The sequence below is a fragment of the Falco punctatus genome (assembly GCF_963210335.1).
Source record: "Falco punctatus genome assembly, chromosome: 2".
NCBI lineage: Eukaryota > Metazoa > Chordata > Aves > Falconiformes > Falconidae > Falco > Falco punctatus.
The window spans coordinates 30,726,515-30,745,960 of NC_137581.1; the positions used below are offsets into that span (position 1 = coordinate 30,726,515).

At 41.0% G+C, this 19,446-nt stretch overlaps 1 protein-coding gene across 10 annotated transcripts in view; it reads left to right on the forward strand.

Moving 5' to 3' along the window:
• CAB39L (calcium binding protein 39 like) overlaps window positions 1-19,446 on the forward strand; it is a 68,033-nt gene that overhangs the window by 39,535 nt on the left and 9,052 nt on the right. For all 10 annotated transcript variants that reach the window (XM_080375110.1, XM_080375105.1, XM_080375109.1 and 7 more), the window contains 6 exons: window positions 1,883-2,047; window positions 6,648-6,766; window positions 12,837-13,005; window positions 16,537-16,596; window positions 18,158-18,223; window positions 18,902-19,045. In XM_080375110.1, the coding sequence (XP_080231236.1) occupies window positions 1,883-2,047; window positions 6,648-6,766; window positions 12,837-13,005; window positions 16,537-16,596; window positions 18,158-18,223; window positions 18,902-19,045 (723 nt within the window). The remainder of the gene's footprint in view (window positions 1-1,882; window positions 2,048-6,647; window positions 6,767-12,836; window positions 13,006-16,536; window positions 16,597-18,157; window positions 18,224-18,901; window positions 19,046-19,446) is intronic.

Consider the following 19,446-nt stretch of genomic DNA (forward strand, 5'->3'; position numbering starts at 1 on the left):
AATATAGATGTGAAATGCTGTCCTATCTTCAACATCTTTAACCATCCTCAGCTTTGCTTTCAAACCTGTCCCTTATTTCCTTCCCACTCCCTGCCAAAAAATCAAACCAGACTTGCTGCGGGTCATGCATGTATTAAACGTACCCCGACCCAGAAGAAACCATTGCCTCCACAGCCCCATGGCTGGAGTAGATGGGGTTTAAAGCATGCACAAACATGGGAAAAAATATCACCTTTACTCCACGGAGTCTTCATTTATACAAAGTGGAGCAAACCTGGGAGGAGAGCGTGAGCCAGAGCTGCTATGCTGTGACCAGCGGTTGTTTCCCTTGGGAACTGGGACGTTATCGTTCACGTCTGATTTAAACCTGCTGAATGCCACAGACACTAGGCTGTTACGTGTTTATACATGTTTCTCTTTCATTTTCCTGTTGTAAGATTTCTGCTCAAGATACTTCATCAGGTAATTCCTGATTTGTCCTCTACATTAGGTATTTGAAGCATTGCACAGATGTGCATAAATATATACCTATACATGCACACACTAATGTATATGCTAGGTGGGAGCAAAAGCCGAAGGACTAATTTTAGTTTGCTTGGTGGCAGATGTGGAGCCTTACTATAGCAAATTGTTTAATTTAATTTCCCAACCTGAGACTGGAGTGCCTGTGTTCTCAGTAGGCAAATCCTTTGCGGAAGATGCTGGCTCAAACCGCACATGATGAGGAGACTTGGTGGTGGCAATGCAAAGCCAGCAGGGTGTCCTGGTTTTGGCAGGGATAAAGTTAATTTTCTTCCTAGTAGCTGGTATAGCGCTGCATTTTGGGTTTAGGATGAGAATAATGTTGGTAACACGCTGATGTTTCAGTTGTTGCTAAGCAGTGCTTGTACTAGGTCAGGGAACTTTCAGCTTCTCACCTCACCCCACCCCACCAGTGAGCATGCTGGGGGGCACAAGAAGCTGGGAGGGGACACAGCCAGGACAGCTGACCCCAGCTGACCCCAGGGCTATTCCGTACCATACGGTGCCATGCTCAGCATATAAACCAGGGGCAAAGCTGGCCGGGGGCTGCTGCTCGGGAACTGGCTGGGCATCGGTCAGCGGGTGGTGGGAAACTGCATTGCACATCACTTGTTTTGTCTATTCTAATTGTTTTATTTATTATTCTTTTGGTTTCCCCCTTTCCTTTTCTGTCCTATTAAACTGTCTTTAACTCAACCCACAAATTTTACTTCCCCCCTGCAATTCCCTCCCCCCATCCCACTGGGGGGTGTGGGGTGAGCGAGCAGCTGTGTGATGTTTAGCTGCCTGCCAGGTTAAACCATGGCGCAGGGGTGTAAGGATTTATCTGGGTTACCAGCAAAGGAGCTGGGACACTCTATCAAGAAGCAGTTGATGGGAAATCTGCACAGCGGCCACCTTGCAGGCAGGCAGAGCCAGACAGTTTGGTACCTCTATCTGGCACCTCTTGCCCCACGTGTGTCAACGGAACCCACTGGGGAGGTTGCGGGGAGCAATGGTGAAAGTGCTGCTGCTGCTGCAGGTCAGCATCTGTCTCCAAACCCAGAAAAGATCTTGCTGATGCCAGTTGGTAATTACGCTCCCGCCCTTATTTTATGCCTGTGGTCTGTAAGTGATGGCATGCTATGTTTAAATTGAATATGCTTGTGTACGACCTGCGAGATCCAGTGTGGATACTCCAGCCTTGGTGATTTACATAAAATTATTAAACCATTTTAACATAGATAATGATCACTTTAAGTATGGTTAGAAGCTTTTGTTTTGAACTGCTTGTCTTTAAAATAAATCACTTTTTCTTTCTTTTTTTCTTTTTTTTTTCTTTTCCTTTTTTTAAACAAAACCTGTATCTGCTGGCGAGCAGGCATCAGAGGAAGTGTCAAAATCTCTGCAAGCAATGAAGGAAATTCTGTGTGGGACCACAGACAAGGAGCCACCTACAGAGATTGTGGCTCAGCTGGCACAAGAGCTATACAACAGTGGCCTTCTAGTGACGCTTATTGCCAACCTGCAACTGATAGATTTTGAGGTAAGTCAGCATCTCCTTGCTCTCAGTGCTTTCAGTGAGTAAAGCTGTATTCTTCTGAAGTCTAAATAATTTTATTGCATTTAAAACTGTTTTTTACATGCTGAAGAATGCACCTGCTGTAGATTGGTCAGTGTCCTGATAGATGTGTTTATATACTGGAAGTAAATGCAGTGGATCTGATGACATTTTTTTAATTAAAATAAAACCAATAAAGAAATATTGCCATGTGTATCCAAACAAGATAGGAAATGATCCTGAGAATAACGTTTATGACCAACCTTGTAAGCTGCAGCGGTGAACCTCTTTGGGATAGTACAGCTAGAGCAGACCACTGTCTCTGAAGGGGTTGTCCAATTTAGAAGGGGTCCAGGGACATAGATTAAAAATACTTGGAAGCATGGGAAAACCTCATGCTACAAAGACTGAAAAACATTAGCATGGTTTAGTTGAGAGGAAAGGAGTTGAAGAAAGTGTTAAAAACTGGCAGCAGGTAGCAAGGTAAATTGGGTTGCCCCCACTTAATTCTTTGGATTAAAAGAAGAAAGGAATATAACTTTTTTTGCCAGCAGAAAGATTAATATGAATATATATGTGTATTTATTGTTTAATTTTGTATATTTGTGTATAAAATTATGTATTCTTTGGAACTCCTTGCCAGTTTTGTTGTTAAAGCCAAAAACTTAGTAGGCAACTACTAAGACAGCTGAACTTGCTTATAAATAAGGAGAAGAGTTATGGTAGAAAAGATTGCAGTAAGTCAGTATAAATATAAACCCTTTTAATTGACCTTTGACTGGTAGGAACTGGAAAGAAACTTTGTCACTGGCAGGTCATTATAGTATTCCTGTGGTCTACGGCCAGCCAGGATAGTGGTCCTCGGGGACTGCTGTTAGGAGTCCTGTGATTCCTATGGCTCCTGGGCACTGGTGGATCGTCACAAGTGTATGAGCATCTCCGAGCAGTGAGAAAACCCCAGTTCCCAGGAACCAAACCTCCACTGCTGAGGTCTGAAGCAGGAATGGTACCCAACATATAGGGCTGGGTGGCTGCTGAATTTAAAAATCAGTTCCCTAGAGAGATTGTCTGATGCTCTCAGAGCCACTTTTTGTGGGAGTTACTTTCTTGTAGAAGTTTTCTCCCTTATTGAAGTTATTGTTAATTTTCTTTTCTTTCCATATTGTAAATGAATGAAAGGGAGGAATGATGGGAGATTTATGTTTTCTCTTCCCCCTCTTCCCTCTCTCCCCTGACCTCAGTAATGCCAGGATTCAAGGGACCTATTTATTTATTTTATATTAATTTTTGAAAATGTTCTCTTCCTCTTCCTCAGGTCTGAAGTTCAGGAGATTTTTTTTTTTAATGCTCGAATTTATTGAGATCCTTTCATTTGTCTTCTCCCTGCCACCCCAGCTTACTGGTAAATGTTTGGGGTTTTTTTACAAGAAAACCCCAACCAACCAAGAAAAAAAAAAACAACCCCCCCCAAAAAACCCAAAACCCCCGAAAAAGCAAGCAACCAACCAAAAGAACACTAATTCAAACCCCTAAAAATCTGGTAATTTATTTGTTTTTAAGAAAAAAGGAGAGGAAGGAGGAGAAGATATTGTTAGCAAATACACCACAGAAGGGAAACTACTGCCTTTTTCTTTTGGTTACTGACAGCCTGTATTTCTTTTGTCAGACAAAAAATTCTGTGTGGACATATTGAACCCACAGTCTTCAAATGCAAGCACTGAATGAAATACCTAATCTGTTGCTGAATAACGGTTCTTGCAAACAATTCTAATAACTCGTATTGCAAAACAGATTTCTCCATGATAAAACCTTTTCAGTCTTGAGGAGAGCTGTTATACATACTCTTTTGGCAAAACAGTAGAAACAAAGTGTCATTGAACAAGAGGATAGTAAGAGCGCGTGCTGCTTTGCCTTCGTACTCTCATTGTCTTTTCCAGTTTATCAACTTTTCTGCTTCTATTTTGTTATATTGGTGGCCACAGTTGGCATTTAGGTTTCTTGTTGTATAAGCCATGTCATCACTTTATAACATGCAAGTTAATTTTTTGATCTGTATGTAATGGTAGAAAGTAAAATCACAAATTACTTAAAAATTTAATATCTGAAGGGAATAATGTTTATGTAGGTTACTTTGTTCTGTCCTGACTCCCTGTCTCCTCCTCACCAACCCTGCTGCCCACTTTGATCCCAATTTTGCACAGCTGTACTTCCCATTGAAGATGTATTTTCAAAGACTTCATGGAACTTGATGAGGAGCGAGGCCAGAGCTGATGTCCCCACTGAGAAAAAGGCAGAAGCACAGACTCAAGTCCTGTCTCATTTGTGCTCAATCTGCCAGCACACTTACAGCACGTGTGGCTGGGAGCGAGCGGATGTGTAGGGGAGACTTGCACGTATCCATCGCGCAGCGATACAAAACACAGGTTTATTGGTTCTGCCACTCAACAGACAAGATGTAATTTTGGTGATGATGTTGTTATGAAGCACTTAAGTTGAGTTTGGGCAGGAGCCCAGAATCAAGATCAGACTAGAATTTTGGAAATCTAAAATACGAAATTTATTGTTGAACTTTAAAGAACTGAGGAAAGTGTGCATACAGAAAAAGTCAACTAAAAAAATAGATGTTAATAACTGCACGTAAGCTTAAAGGTTCACAAGCTGTAAAGCCACTAAAAGAGGTAGTAAATAACCCACGAGCCCCGGACTGGTGACAACAGCAGCTTTCCCTTACTTTGTCTTGAAATGGGAGCAAAATTATGATATAGGTATCATGCAACTTGTTATTTACATAATGGCATTCTTTGCAGTTTTTTGTTCTTGTCTAGCCACTTTCTCTCCTTAAGTGCTGCTTTATCTTGTGCTTCAGTGGCCATATGTATTTCATTATAAGGCAAAACTGAATCATGGATCAAAATAAGAAGTGTTGCAAGAGTATTCCTACAATTTTTATAGATGTCAGGTGGTAAGGGAAGTCTGCTTTGGCTCCGTCCTATCTGGTTCCATTCCCTCCAGGAGAATCCAGAGAGACTAACTTCTCTGGCTTTCACTATTGCTGGTTTCTACAAAATTGAATATAATTGGATATATCCAATTATATTGGATATCTCCTCTCTGAGATAAATATAGATATATAAGTATCTCTTCTCTGCTAGTGGATGTAATGCTGCAATGCCACTAATATTAAGTAACGTAAGATTTGGCATAGCAGAGAGGATCACTTAATTTTTGGCCATTTTCACCTTGCCCTTTCAACAGCTCTTCTCTGTCTGGATTGTTTTTGTCTTGGAGCAACTGCTGCAGCCACTGGGGATCACAGGATTCCAGGCGTACATTATGAGTGTTGTAAAGACAGGGGAGAATGGGATGACTTTATAGTCAATTTAGCCTAATTAAGACAATGTCCAAGGGTCAAAAGTGTTGCAGACAGAGGCAGATGGACCGGCCTGCTCTGACATGATTCTCCTATTGAATTCCCCATGTCTCCAAACCAGCTGGATTGGAAAGAGTAGGAAAGCAGAATATTTTGTGTTTTTCAGCAGTGATTTATTTGTAGAGGTGAAACCAGGGAATTTCCCTCTGTGTGAAACTATCTGCTCCTTGGCTTCAGACATTCGATAAGTTCTCCACCAAGGAATGTTTGCCCTCTCGAGACAGATCAATGAGCACATACAGATTATGAGTAACCTTTAGCTTGCCCTGTGCATAGTGACCCGCTGTAGATTCAGTGCCTTGATTACTGCTCATTAGTGCAGCAGTCTCCCCTCCTCCATTAATTTCACACATCAATTTGTCTCCTGTGGCCAAGGCGGAAAGCGGTGGGGGAGGAAGAGGACTTCTAATTCAAGATGTATTGTCAGACCCTGTGGCTGAATAGAACATACTTTCAAAAGACCTTATGAAAAGCTACTTGCACAGGGAAGCATTCAAAGATAAAACACAATTGTGCAGATAGATACCTGTATACAGGAGAAAATTAGGACAAAGCGAAGGATCTTCTTGTGACTAAAGCAGAGATGTGATGCAGCCATTTTGTCAGTAGTAATTCGTTCTTCATGGTGAAGTATTGGCTGCAGTTTTAAATTGAATCCTGATTTTCAAAAATGCAGTCACACTGGCTTTGATTGCATTTGAATAATGAAAAGCTTTAGCTTTGTAAGTTTAGGCTGTGGGGCGATGTGCTTGGTGCTAGCTTGACAATGTCAAATTTGGAGGCTGTGGGAGCAATAATACACACTTCAAAAGCATGTTTGTCTCAGAGTAGTGGCTTGCTTTTTTTTGTGTTTGAATGTTGCTATTTAAGATAACCAGGGACGTGCTCGACAGAATAAAGGGGGATGCACATCTACATTTAGACAAAGAAAGGTGGAAATGGAGTGGGAGGATCATCAGTGGTCTTCAGAGCCACCCAACAGAAGAAGCCTTCTTGAAGAAACAGCAAGTACGAGGTGGTGGGACTGTAGAGAGTTCAAGAAAAGAGACCAACTTGTTTTGTTTTCAATTTCATTTCTGCTTTAAATAGAGCTTATAGTAAATGGTCATTTGGTCATGTTTTTCCAGTTGAAGATATATTTTGCTTCTTTAACAGGGCAAGAAGGACGTTTCCCAGATATTTAACAACATCTTGAGAAGACAAATTGGTACACGCAGCCCTACTGTGGAATACATTAGTGCCCATCCGCATATCCTATTCATGCTTCTAAAAGGGTGGGTGCTTTAATCTGATTTTTATTAAAGAGCGTTACCTGGCACATGCTGGCATTGTAGTTGATCTCTTCTCACTCTTAGTTTCAAAAACAACAACAAAAAAGGATTTTCAGATTGTGTTCCAGGTTAATTATTCTGTTTCTTTCATATTGACTTTCCACTTAACTCTATACTGGATTATTTTATTTGGCCATTATTTCTTCTTCAAACCCGGCGTTAGAATAACTATGTGCTGATTGTTTTTGACTGCTCCCCACATGGCGTGTACTTCAGTTCTTGCCCTAAACTCTTGGGTGGCATTGTTGATGACTGCTGAGTTTCATTTAGACCTTTTTGCATTGCAGGAGTGTCTTATAGTGGTGTCTGTAAATAGCTGGAGTCAAACTGCCCCCCTATGCGGTAGAACAGAGAAGCAAAAATGCATAAAAGAATAGTTGTGTCTGTGGGACAGACTTCTTCAATGCTTGTAGCCACATGTGAACTTCAACTTTAAATTAATTCTGTAATGAACTCCACAACTTCCAGCATTGTTTTTGGGGTCTTTTAACCTTTGAAGGAGTCAGTACTCAGCTGTTACCCCATGGTTTCCAAGGTAAGTTGGCCAAGGAGGGGGAATAGATCACTGTGTGGAGTGGACATCAACTACAGTTGCATTCAAGTGTGCACAAGTGTTGGCCTAAAACACTTGAGGTTTCTGTCCCCTTTACTTTTGACTGAAAGCACCGTCCATTCAGTGAAAAGCTTTGCTTTTCCAGCCCTTGAAGTCTACAGTTGTCTGCTCAGTTTTCTTCTGGCTTTAGGATTTTGTTTACTTTTCCCCTTGTTGTGGTTTAACCCCAGCCAGCAACCCAGCACCACGCAGCCACTTGCTCACTGCCCCCCACCCAGAGAGGTGGGGAGGAGGATCGGAAAGGAATGTAAAATTTGAGGGCTGAGATAAGAACAAATTAATAATTTAAACAGAATAAAGATATAAGAACAACAGTAATAACAATAAGGATGGAAAAGTGGGGGAAAAGTGTAAAATCCAAAGGAAAAGGGAAAAAAACCCCAAGTGATGCACAGTACAGCTGCTCACCCTCTGCTGACCGATGCCCAGCCAGTCCCTGAGCAATGATCCCCCCCAGCCAACCCTCCAAGTTTCTGTACCAGGCATGACGTCCCATGATATGGAAGACCTCTTTGGCTGGTTCAGGCCAGATGACCTGGCTGTGTCCCCTCCCAGTCTCTTGTGCCCCTCCAGCATTCTGGTGGGCAGGGCCCAAGAAACTGAAAAGTCCTTGACTTAGTATAAAAATTACCCAGCAACGACTAAAACCATCAGTGCGGTTATCAACATTGTTCTCACAGCATAGCTAAAACACAGCACTGTACTAGCTACTAAGAAGAAAATTAACTTGGTCCCAGCTGAAACCAGGACACCCCTAAGGAAAGGAGAATATTTGTGATTGGGATTAAATAACTGATGTAGAAGTAAGTGCATGTATTAGCCAGTTGGTATGAAACAAGTGGACTCTCATAGTAGTTTTGTGGTCACACTAGTAACAGCCATTCAAAAACATGATGTGAGCCTTTTAAACTAAAGACTCGTAAGAGAATGAAATGTTTTTTAAGTGTCTGTTTGGCTCTTGAGGTTGAAGAGCTGCATTTTTACCATTTGCTCCACAGCCAGGGTTAGGAAAGTACTTAAGCATCACCTAAGGTTTGTGCATGACAAGGCTGCAGCCCCAAGGGTAAAATTCCCTTCAGTCAGCGTCCCCCTTCTCCCAGGGGCAGACCCCTGCCAAGAGAGGGATGGCCATGTGAGTCCTCGAAAATAGTTATTTCCTTCAAAACTGGCCTCATTCCAACACAGCTGAGTAGGGAAAAAAGTGATCAAGAGAACTAGTCAGTCCCAGGGATTTCAAGAACTGTGAGCTTGTGGTTGAACGTGGTGGCAAGGCTCTTGGCTGCTGCGATAATGTGGACCTGCTGCCTTCCTTGCGGGCAGGGCAGTGGGGAGCCTGCGCAGGTGGATGGGCTGAGCTAGGTCTTGCTCTCGCAAGTTTAGTGATTTGTTGTGGTTTAGGTTTAATTTTGAAACTCTTGACTTGTTTAGTGTTACTAAACACCAGCTTCCTCAGAAAGGAAATCAGTAAGTTAGTTAAATGGACTTTGGTTTCATTTGTTCATTAAAATTCACCATTTATATAAGCCACAAACCAGCAGTTTCAGGATGGTGATGATAGTTCTCTCAGTCATTACGTTGTACAACTGTTTTCAATTTCATACGTAGATACAATATTTTTCTTCCCTTTTCTCTGTCTTTGCTTTTTTGATTTTTCACTCATTTTGTTTTTGCACATTGTGCATGTTATCGCTACCATATGTCTAGGCTTTATTTAAAGCTAAAAATTATTTTTGGATCATGTCCCAGGTATTCTTTGGCATCTGTAATAACCAAGAATATTAAGACAACGGTAAAGATTTTATTTTATGCATATGTACTGCTGACAGACATTTTACTATAGGTGACCTGAGCCAATGGATGTATTTAAATGTGTTTTTTTGGAGATTCCTGCTGCGTGCGGCAGCGTGTCCATGTAAGTTTGGTCCTCAGGCTCCCTGTTCTTGATTTCTTGATTTCTTGGCTATCTCTCCACAGCACTGCACTGTATCAGAATTGCCATTTCTGGAGTTTTTTGTTAGAAAGCGCTGTTGAATTCATCAGCAGTAGTCCAGAAGACAGCCCTGTTGGTTTCTGAGCAGCTGCTGCAGAACAGCATAATGATGTCAAATGCAATGCTGCCTTACCTGCCTGTGTCCTGCTGCTGACATTGTCTAAAAATGATACTTAAAATATGTGCCTACAGCAAAGGGAGGCACCTTTACTGAATACGTTACTGAAGCCCTGAATATTGCTTGCAGCGTGCAGCACTTGTCTGCAGTCAGCTGTGAGACTGTGGAACGTGTGCTTCATGTTAGACACCACCACTTCAAAACATGATTTAAGGACACATTTTCATAGTTATTTAATGCTAAATTAAATATGTGAAATCAAAATCTGCCTAAAGGAAAATGGATTTGGCTGGCTTGTACCATTCCGTGTTTGTTTTATGACATTATCTGGAGGGAAAATGAAAAAAAAAAAAAAAAAATCATCTGCCATGTATAAAAAGAAAGAGTCCAGGACTATTGTGAAGGCTTGTCATTGTTTCACTTGTATTGGATGCAAGATTTCCTCTGCCCCCTGACAGTCAGTTCCCAACAGCATCAACAAAAGGTTGCTTTTTCGTTGCATAACGTGAGCTCTCTTGAGTGGGAAGGATCCTGAATCAGGGCTCCCGCCCAGTGTTTCCTGCCTAATACTCCAGCGGCACTGCCAGCTTGAGATAACTGTTCTTAGCTTCTAGGCTTCGTTTTGCTTGTTGGCTACTTCCTTCCAGCTTCTCAGCTTCAGAAAAACATACAGCACATACTTCACTACTACTTTTTTTTTTTCTTTTTTTTTTTTTGGTAGGTTAATTGACCTTTGTGGTGCCTGAGGACTTGCTTTAATAGGATCTTATTTTGTGTGTGTGTGCAGGCTTTGTGTATGTGCGGGATTTCAGATGAATGCAATGTTTGGTATATATAGAGTGCTGGATATATTTGGGCCAATTTTTTTCTTTGGTGTCAGCATATTGCCTTAGTCCAGAAATAACTCTGGTTCTTTATAATTTAAATTCTTTTCCCTCTAGTACAGTGACTGTAGGGGACTTGAAGTTTGTGCCACTTGTTTCTCACAAGTGACAAATTTCTAAGGTCTTTTGTGAGTTTATATCATGCCACGTGCTGTCTCTGATGTACTTGGTCACTGCCCTGACCTGTTTTGTAATGACCTCCTCATATCGCAGTGCAGTTAAAGCTTTAATGGTATGTTGGCTGAAGTTGCAGAATTCCTTTTGAGTTTATCCTTGGATAAACTCAAGCTATGGAAGTTAGTGTAAAATCAGATCAGAATATAACTGTTTGCCAAGACTGTGTCTCCCAGGCTCGATGCCTTCCTAGTGTCCTGCCTGCTCTCCTTGTACCATCTTCTGCACTAGCCATGCAAGTATGATTCATTTTGCACTGAGATGCATCCCTGCCCTCAGCCTTCCCTCTTTCAGCCTTCACAATAAGCGTTTTGAAATATGTCAAGTCCATTATTTCATATTCTGGTTGCCCCCAGTAGTCAGTACGTGGGGGTTTCTTTAGGCTGTAAGCTTATCTAACAGAGAAGAACTCAGTATTTTTTTTTTTCTGCTGCGGGAATACGTCAGTGTAGAGCACTAATTGCTCATTAGAAGCGATTTTGAAAGACATTTCTGTCATTCCTGCCTGGTGGCTTTGCATTTAAGTGTGGGTGCAGAGAACATGCCGGTTATGACTGGGCAGCCTGTAAACTTCTTCCAGGCATATTCTAGGAGCCAGAACCAGCTTCCCTCACTGATGTGACCAGCCAGAGGTCCATAACCCACTTCCAAATAATGGAGCATTTGACTAAGAATGATTCTGTTGATACTAATGTTTTAAAAAGTTATTGTGCTGGAAACAATGTAATTTGCTTTTATTCCAACCAAAATACTCCTCAGCCAGCTAACTATTAAATATTTTCCTGGCTGCACTCCTATGAGCAATTCTGCCTCTTTTCCCCTGAAAATTAGTATTCCTGTTAATGGAGTTTAGGAGAGGTATGCCTCAGCGGGAAACATCAGTGAATTTCAGTTGTCTCAAGACTTACAAATTCACGCTTGCAAATGTTTCCCAAAAGGAAACAAATAGAGGCTTGAGTGCCTGCATTTCCTTGAGGGTGGGAAGTTTCATTTGCCTGTTTGGAATTGCAATTCATTTTTCATTAAGCCAACTATTGTTGACATCAGGTTGAAGTATGCGGCTCTGGTATGCTCACAAAACACTACCATTCTTTTAAATTGCAAGCTGGTGGTAAAATTGAGGGCCCACTCACAGCACAGATGGCATTTTGTAGTTTTCTTCTTTTTTTTTTTTTTTTCTTCTCTTTTGGCCTAGTGATAGGAATTAATTGTGCAAAGAAAAATGATGCTGATAAGCTCTGGGTGATAATACACATTTCTGATATAGTATAACCGGCTTATTGAAACAGAGCGTGCTTTCTGTTCCCTTGGATTTCGTCACTTCACATGACTGAAAATTGCTGGAAGAAGTTCATTTTAAGTCTTTCCTGACTGTTGGATTTCATCTTTTCTTTTTTTTTTTTTTTTCCCTCTCTAAATTGTGTTTCTACCAGTTTTGTTTCAGATTAATTTCAGCTTTAAAGAAATCAAGACTTTTTAGAAATAGAAAACGATCTGAATTGCCTCCCTTTTTCCTCCCTCTCCGAGATCGAGAAGTGTGCTGGCTTCTGGCTATTGCAATGCGTGTGCCATCACAGGATTGTAACTTGAGGAATGAATATTTGTCTCCTGATCAAAGTTGTGGCCTCTGCAGAGGAGGGATTGTGCAGAATTCCTCCTAAACTGCCAAAAAGATCTTCAGAGCTACAGAAAGCTTAATCCTGTGTAGGCTGCCTGGATAGACTTTTTCTACCATCCTCATTAGACATTAATATTCTAGAGCGACTTTCTCTAGAAGAGGAGTGGGAGGTGATGGATGGTCATGAGGTGTTAATATTTTTCTTGGATAAACTGAGGAGCTCAGAATTAAATCTGAAAAGGGAGATTGTTATATTGTATGGGCTTTGCTTTCTCCTAAATCTAAATGGGTAAAGGAGCTCTGTTAAACGTCAAGCCCTCCCCACAGTCTTTCCGCGGAGATGAGTGTAATGCACACTTAGACTGAGTGTTTTGGCTTGGGAAGACAGAGGATTGCAGTGGAAAACGCTGGCAGCCTTATTTGTGTATCTGCACCTTAGCTTTGGGCTGGGATCCTGAAGCTGGGTACAGTGCTGCGGCTAGGAGCTTTCTCCGTGTGTTATGTCCCCTCTAGCACACACATTCCCCATGTTAAAAAGTTCCCCGTTGCTAGAAAAGTGCCAGTTTATCTTTGTTCTTCTATGTTGTGATCTTTTCTGTTTCTTTTCACTCTTCAGATATGAAACCCCAAATATTGCCTTACGCTGTGGAATTATGCTGAGAGAGTGTATCCGGCATGAACCCTTGGCCAAAATCATACTTTTTTCAGAACAGTTCAGAGACTTTTTTAAATATGTGGAAATGTCAACATTTGATATAGCTTCTGATGCCTTTGCTACATTCAAGGTAAATTATTTATATAAAGTGTATCATAGTGTTGTGTCAAAAATGGTCCTTTATCAGTAGTCATCACTAAATGTTGTGTTGCCTTTGAACTAGGTGGCTTTTTTATTGTTCAGTAAAGGACATAATTAATCCTTGGTCTGATTGTAACAGGATTTACAACAGTGGTCAAGTCTGCAAAGAATCTTTAATTCAATACAGATTTACATTTCAGTAATGTTCTTCATCTTGATAACCCAAGGTCTTTTATGCAACCATTTAAAACTCAAATTAATCACATATTACATACAGTTCTTGTAAAATGCATACCCTTTTTCTCTCCCTGTTTTTCCCTGCAGAAAAACCACTACCCATCATGACCGCAACCAGAATAGAAGCAATCGTTTAAAACTCACTTTTGAAATCCTTGTAATTTTTGCTGTCCCTTCTGAATTCAGCAGTCAGATTTAGATTAATGTCATGCTCGCTGCTTATTTTACAATTTATTCATACGCTTACTTTTGTGACTCATGGTTCAGTGTAAGGACCACAATGCTACAAGCTAAGTAGGTGGAAGCACTGCGTAGACTCTGTACAGAGTCTGTGTTGTATTAAAAATGAAGTTGGGTGAAGCCTGCCAGATTTCTTGGAGTTTGTATGCGACTGTTCTCTTTACCACAAGGTGCTAGTATAGTCTTTGAGCAAAATTTGGTGCCTATGAGCTTAATGTACAGGGAAGGTAATTAATTTCTGAGAAATAATTTAAGAAAGCTGGGAAAAATTCCTTTCAGGTAAAGACTCTTCTAAATATAAACATAACTCCTTTTTTTTTTCTCTTTTTTTCCTCTCATTGTTTCTTGCTGTCATAGAAAGGCATTGTTTATTCTTTTGTCTCAAAGCTAATTAGAAACATTTAGATAGACCATAGGAATAGCTGTAAGGAATGTTAAGAATTCATCTCAGCGATTCAACACATACTGAAACCTGGCCTGGTTTTACTAACCTACTGAATGGGGTAAAGATTTGCACATTGGAGCAGTGCTGCATTCTTCAGTACTGAGTTGAGCAGGATTACCAATTCAAACTACCCATTAATCAATAGCAGCATCTTTCAATTGTTTTAAGTTGTGCTGTCATGGTGTTCATTCGGTAAATGTTATGAAAGTGGAAGTAGTACAGAAACACAGACAAGTACAGTGTGGGACTGTATAAAAATGCAACATAACAGATATTTAAATCTTCTGTCTCTGGCATTTTACCCTGTGCTCAGAAGAGTATTTGTCTCTGGTCAGAAAAAGTGCTCCTGGACTCTGTTCCTACTTTGACAGAAGAGATTAGCATCTTTTCCCCAGGTCCTGCTTTGAGCATGACAGCAGAATGTGTTGTTGGTGATAGACAGTCTTCACCCCAAACAGGAGGCAGGATGGGGACAAGGGTCAGTTAAGCTGTGGCAAGGACCACAGACTGCTGCAGCTCTCCCCCAAAGAAAAGAGATTGATGTTGTTTGTGGATCTACATCTGTGGAACTTAACTTCTGTCCCCTGTGAACCAAGTATATTTTTAGCAGGATTTAAAAATAGAATTCTACATCCTTACATGCACTGGAAAGAAAGGGGTATGAGGAGTTCATCCTCAGACATAGGTCAGAATTCACCTTTTAAAATGCAGGGGGAAAGTCCATAAACTGCATTTTTATTTTTATTTTTTAAATTGCCTCTTAGCATGGTCAGTTCTCAAAATAAACCGGCAGCTCATCTCATCTCCTATTATTTCTGTTACTCTGAATAGCTGGCATAGAAAGTAGTGACGTGGAAGCAATTGAATCATGAAATATGGAGCTACCTGATTTCTAATACGGTAAAAATAGTGCTGTGATTACTTGCTCTCTGGATTACTGAACTCACGTTTTCAGTTCTGTTCCCCCATGTTGGGTTTGTAGCGTTGCCACCAGGGTGTCTGGTTCAGAGCTGAAAGCCTTGAACAGTCTATGCACCACAGGAGGGCTTAATTAAATGTGCATTAAAGTCTGAGGATATTTATAGTACAGAAGTATTGGAATTTTTGATGATCTGGAGATGTACTACTTAATTAAATTCAGCCAGGTGCACTGAAGAGAGGAAACAGGGCTGTTAAAAATGCAGAGGAAAATGGCTTGTATTTGGAGATATAGTTGGCTATGGAGGGTACAGGCAGCAGATGGAAAGAGTCCTGATAATATTGCTGCTCCGTGCTCTCTTGTGATTTTCTGTGAAAAACTCATTTTGGATTATATTCCATTTGTGCCCCCTATTGAAAAATGTTGTACTTGCCTCCTAAGTGCCCTGCGTAAAAGCTTGTGAATCATGTTTGTTGCACTCAGCCTTTTAAACTGCTATCATTGCAATCCTGCTAAATAAAGGAATGTATTAAAAATATGTACTGGATTTTACGGCGCTCTGCTTTCCTCTTATAACTGATGGTAAAAATAAGTTAAAGGATTAGTATCTAAAGGATTTCTTTTCTTTGTGATGCTGTAGAGGATGTGTCTGTGCATCTGCTTCAGCTACTCATCAGCTTCAGTCTCTGACTGGGTAGGAAAACCAAGGAAAAGATAATGAAAAAGATAGCAGAATCTGATTCACCAAAAAAATACCAACATGAATGGACTTCATCGGGCTTTTATTGTGATCAATGTTATGTTTCAAAAGAGGCAGTAAGATAAAAATTAAACTTAAATGCCTCAAACTGCCCACTTCATTTCATAGCTATTCATCTAGTAAAGAGACTTGATTTTTTCTGGAACTGAACATTTGCATTTCTGTCACTGAGTTCTAGCATGCCCATTCGATGAGAGAGGTTGCTTTAATTTAACTTTGAATTAGTTGGCCTTTTAGCATAGGAGGCATCCCAGCTGGCATTCTAGAAGGTCTGCTACTGCTTGTGTCCCTGAGCCCACCTTGGGCAGAAAAAGAGCTGAGAAGGGATTCATCCCTCCTACCTGAGACCCCTTTCTGGGGAGGGAGTGGCTGTGGAGGGAGCCTGGATGGCTAGCTTAGATTGGTGCCTAACTGTCAAGCTTTAAATAAATAAATGTATATATACAGTGGTTGAATTTGAGTCTTCCTTGTTATATTCTTGGAGATGAGCCATAGCAGTTGATCGAGCTTAGCATCATTTCCAGCTGTGGGGTAGCAGGTAAACCACATTTGGCTTTGTGACCATAGTTGATTCCTCCATAAAGGGTTAATTTCCTTTCTTCCTTTCCCCTACCCCAGTTTATTGTAAGTACTGTGCGCTATGACCACTAACCATGAAAAAAAAGTGGGAGGGAAAAGGAATATAAGGAGTATTAGAATAGTTTTGTATCGATTCTGTTAGTGTTAACTGAGTTCTCCTTAAAATCCTACTAAACACACAATGAAGTATTGTTTTTAAATGCTTTCTATCTATAGAAATAATGTTGTAAATACCTTCTAAAAGATGGCCTGGTCAAAAAAATACTCAAATGCATTTGAGAATCATGGGACAATCAAATAAGCACACTTTCTCAGGTAACCTTTTTCTCTTCTTCTCCAGGACCTGTTAACACGACACAAATTGTTGGTAGCAGAATTTCTGGAACAAAATTATGATGTGGTAAGTATAAATGCTAGAATATTTTTTTTTTAATTTGTTTGTGCTTAGCTGGGAAAAGTGCACTTTCGATAGCAGAGGATTTCATCCTCCGCATAAAATGATCACACAGGACTGCACAACTAGGCATTGCTTTTACTAAAGTAGAATCTCCACAAGGCATTTGAAGTACAGGCACCTCCTCTGCACACACCTGGGGATACGTGCCAAGGTGTCAGGAGAACTCCTAGTTTAAAAGCAAGTTCTGTTCCTCTCTGTGTGCATTGTATCTCGTATGTGAGTGGAACTGCAGACTTTGTATGTAAATAGATTGTGGGGAAGCAGAGTGCACATTGTTTAAACAGTTTTATGGTATTCCAGCACTGATAGACCTGAAATGGCCCATGTATAATATTTTGGGACAGAGGGGAGGAGTTACTAGATGAAATTTTAGCATTACAGGAAATCTCATGTACCTGACTGGGGGACTGAGGTGTGAGTATACCTCTTACCACGCTAAGGCAATTAGATCCTTGGTTAGCTGCCATTTTTCACTTTGATTTTTTGGCTCAGTTTTGAACCAAATGTGGGTCAAAAAAATCCATTGGAATCAACTGAAATTGGACTGATAGGGATCATGGAATTAGACTACGGGTTATGTTCTCATGTCACCTGAGGTATTCTTTATTTCATTGCCAAAGTAAAAAGGCCAAAGACTATTTCTTTTATTGTAGTTACCAAGATGGTTAAATAAAGATCAGGCTTATTATTGCTGGGTCACAAATGCAGCTTAACTGGAGCAAAATTAGTGTCTCTGCTAATCTTTTCTTTTAATACTGAAGTACTGCACAGGAACAGTCCTCATGCTACATTTATTTAATATTTAAATTTTTGAAGTATAAATTCTGGAAGTGAGCATTTTTTTAGGTGATTCATAGATAGCAGTGTTGGGGTTTTTTGCTAGTTTGGTAGATGGTCTGCACATAGCCTTCTTGCTCAGTCTCCTTTAACTACAAGGTTCCCTTGGCCCGATCCTGCAAAAGCCGGCCTGTGTTTGGCTCCTAGTGACCCTCGCTGGGCAAACAACTTTAACAAGCGAGGGTGCTGAAGGCAGGTGAGGTGGCACCTCACAAAAGGAGCTTTTGATATATGCCAGTATGGGGTGCACCGTCACCAGTTTGGGGTATTGCATGAAATTGCACAGCGAGTCATGACCGTGAGATACGAGTGAGTCGATGTCACGTGCTGGACCCACGTGTCCTGGCGGCAGATCCACCCTCCCGTAAGAGAAGGCTGCACAGGCACGGGCTTACTTCTGTCCTAGTTGGCTCGCACCAGCTCCTGCTATGTCCCGTCCATATGTGGTATTCCCCTCTGCAGTCTTTTGAAGAGGAGTCTTCCTGGGCATTAATTCACTGCATGGTAACCAGCCAAGGAAAACGGGCCGTGAGCTGGGCCTGGCATTGCAGTGAAGGGTTAGGGGGTGGCACTGCTGCGGCCTCTGCTGCTCCTCTGGGGTGGTAAGGACCAGGACTTAGAAGGATGGACATGAATTGGATGCATTTTTGTTTTCTTGTTGCTCTAGATCTTTGAGGATTATGAAAAGCTCCTTCATTCTGAGAATTATGTAACAAAGAGACAGTCTCTGAAGGTAAAGTCTCTCAGCACTTCTCTTCTACATTTGAACTCCACATTGTGCAGAATATCAAGATGCATGTGTGGCAATGAAGCAGACACGTACTTTCTAACAAAAAAGAAATAAGTGCTTGGGATGCTCTTCTTACAACGCACAAGAGCTCACTGTGTCTTTTCTTTCCTGGATCTCTGGTGAAGCACTGGGCTGTCTCTATGAAACAAACACTATCATTTTCCTCTGACCGCAAATCTGTACTTTGGTTCAGAACGTAGATTAAAATGAACTTGAGAGTAACGTGATAGTCTCGGTTTGTCTGGTGCTGCTTGCCACTACAGCACCAAGTCTGACATGACCTGTAGATGGGACTGGATAGGTGTGTTAATGTGGCATCCAAATAAAATGAAGGTGTCTTTGTGGGACAGAAGAACTGCACTTGCTTCTGTCCTAAATGACTCACGCCAGCTCCTATTACACCCAGCCCATATGTGGGATCCCTCTCTGTATTATTTAGAAGATGAGCATTACTGGGCATAAAGTAACTGACCGCATGATAACAAGTCTAGTTACCTTTTTTTAAAGGTAGTGACACTGAAACCTCTTAGGCAAGCATTAAATTATGTTGCTGCTTTCTTTGCATTCAAAAATCTTGTGGTAAACTGAAAAAACTGGGTTTGTTTGTTATTGTGCCTGTAGCTGCTGGGTGAATTGATTCTGGACCGACACAACTTTGCCATCATGACAAAATACATAAGCAAACCAGAAAATCTGAAGCTGATGATGAACTTGCTGCGAGATAAAAGCCCCAACATTCAGTTTGAAGCATTCCACGTGTTCAAGGTGAGCTAGTATGAACTGTAGAGGTGGCAAACTCTCTTCTTCTCATAAAAATGTCTTTCAAGGTGGGCAAGAAAAAGCCCAGAAAATTAAGGCCAAGGTTGGGGTTTACTACAGTCACTTCCAGCATTAGAGGATGTCTTAATTGAAAACTTTTCTATCAATCAGCCTCTGAATTCTATTTGTCTTCCTTCAGGTGAGATCTAAAGCATCATCATTTTGGCTTGGGCTGAGGGTAGTCAGTCAAGTAGCGATGAGGCGGATGCTACAGGTAACAAAATACACAGCTTCTAGGCAGTATCCAGGGTACCTTCCCCAAACTCTTAGGTCATTTTACCATGTGATTCTGGGTAAAGAGATGAAAAAAAAAAAAGTCTTAAAACTCTACATTAAGACTAAAAGTA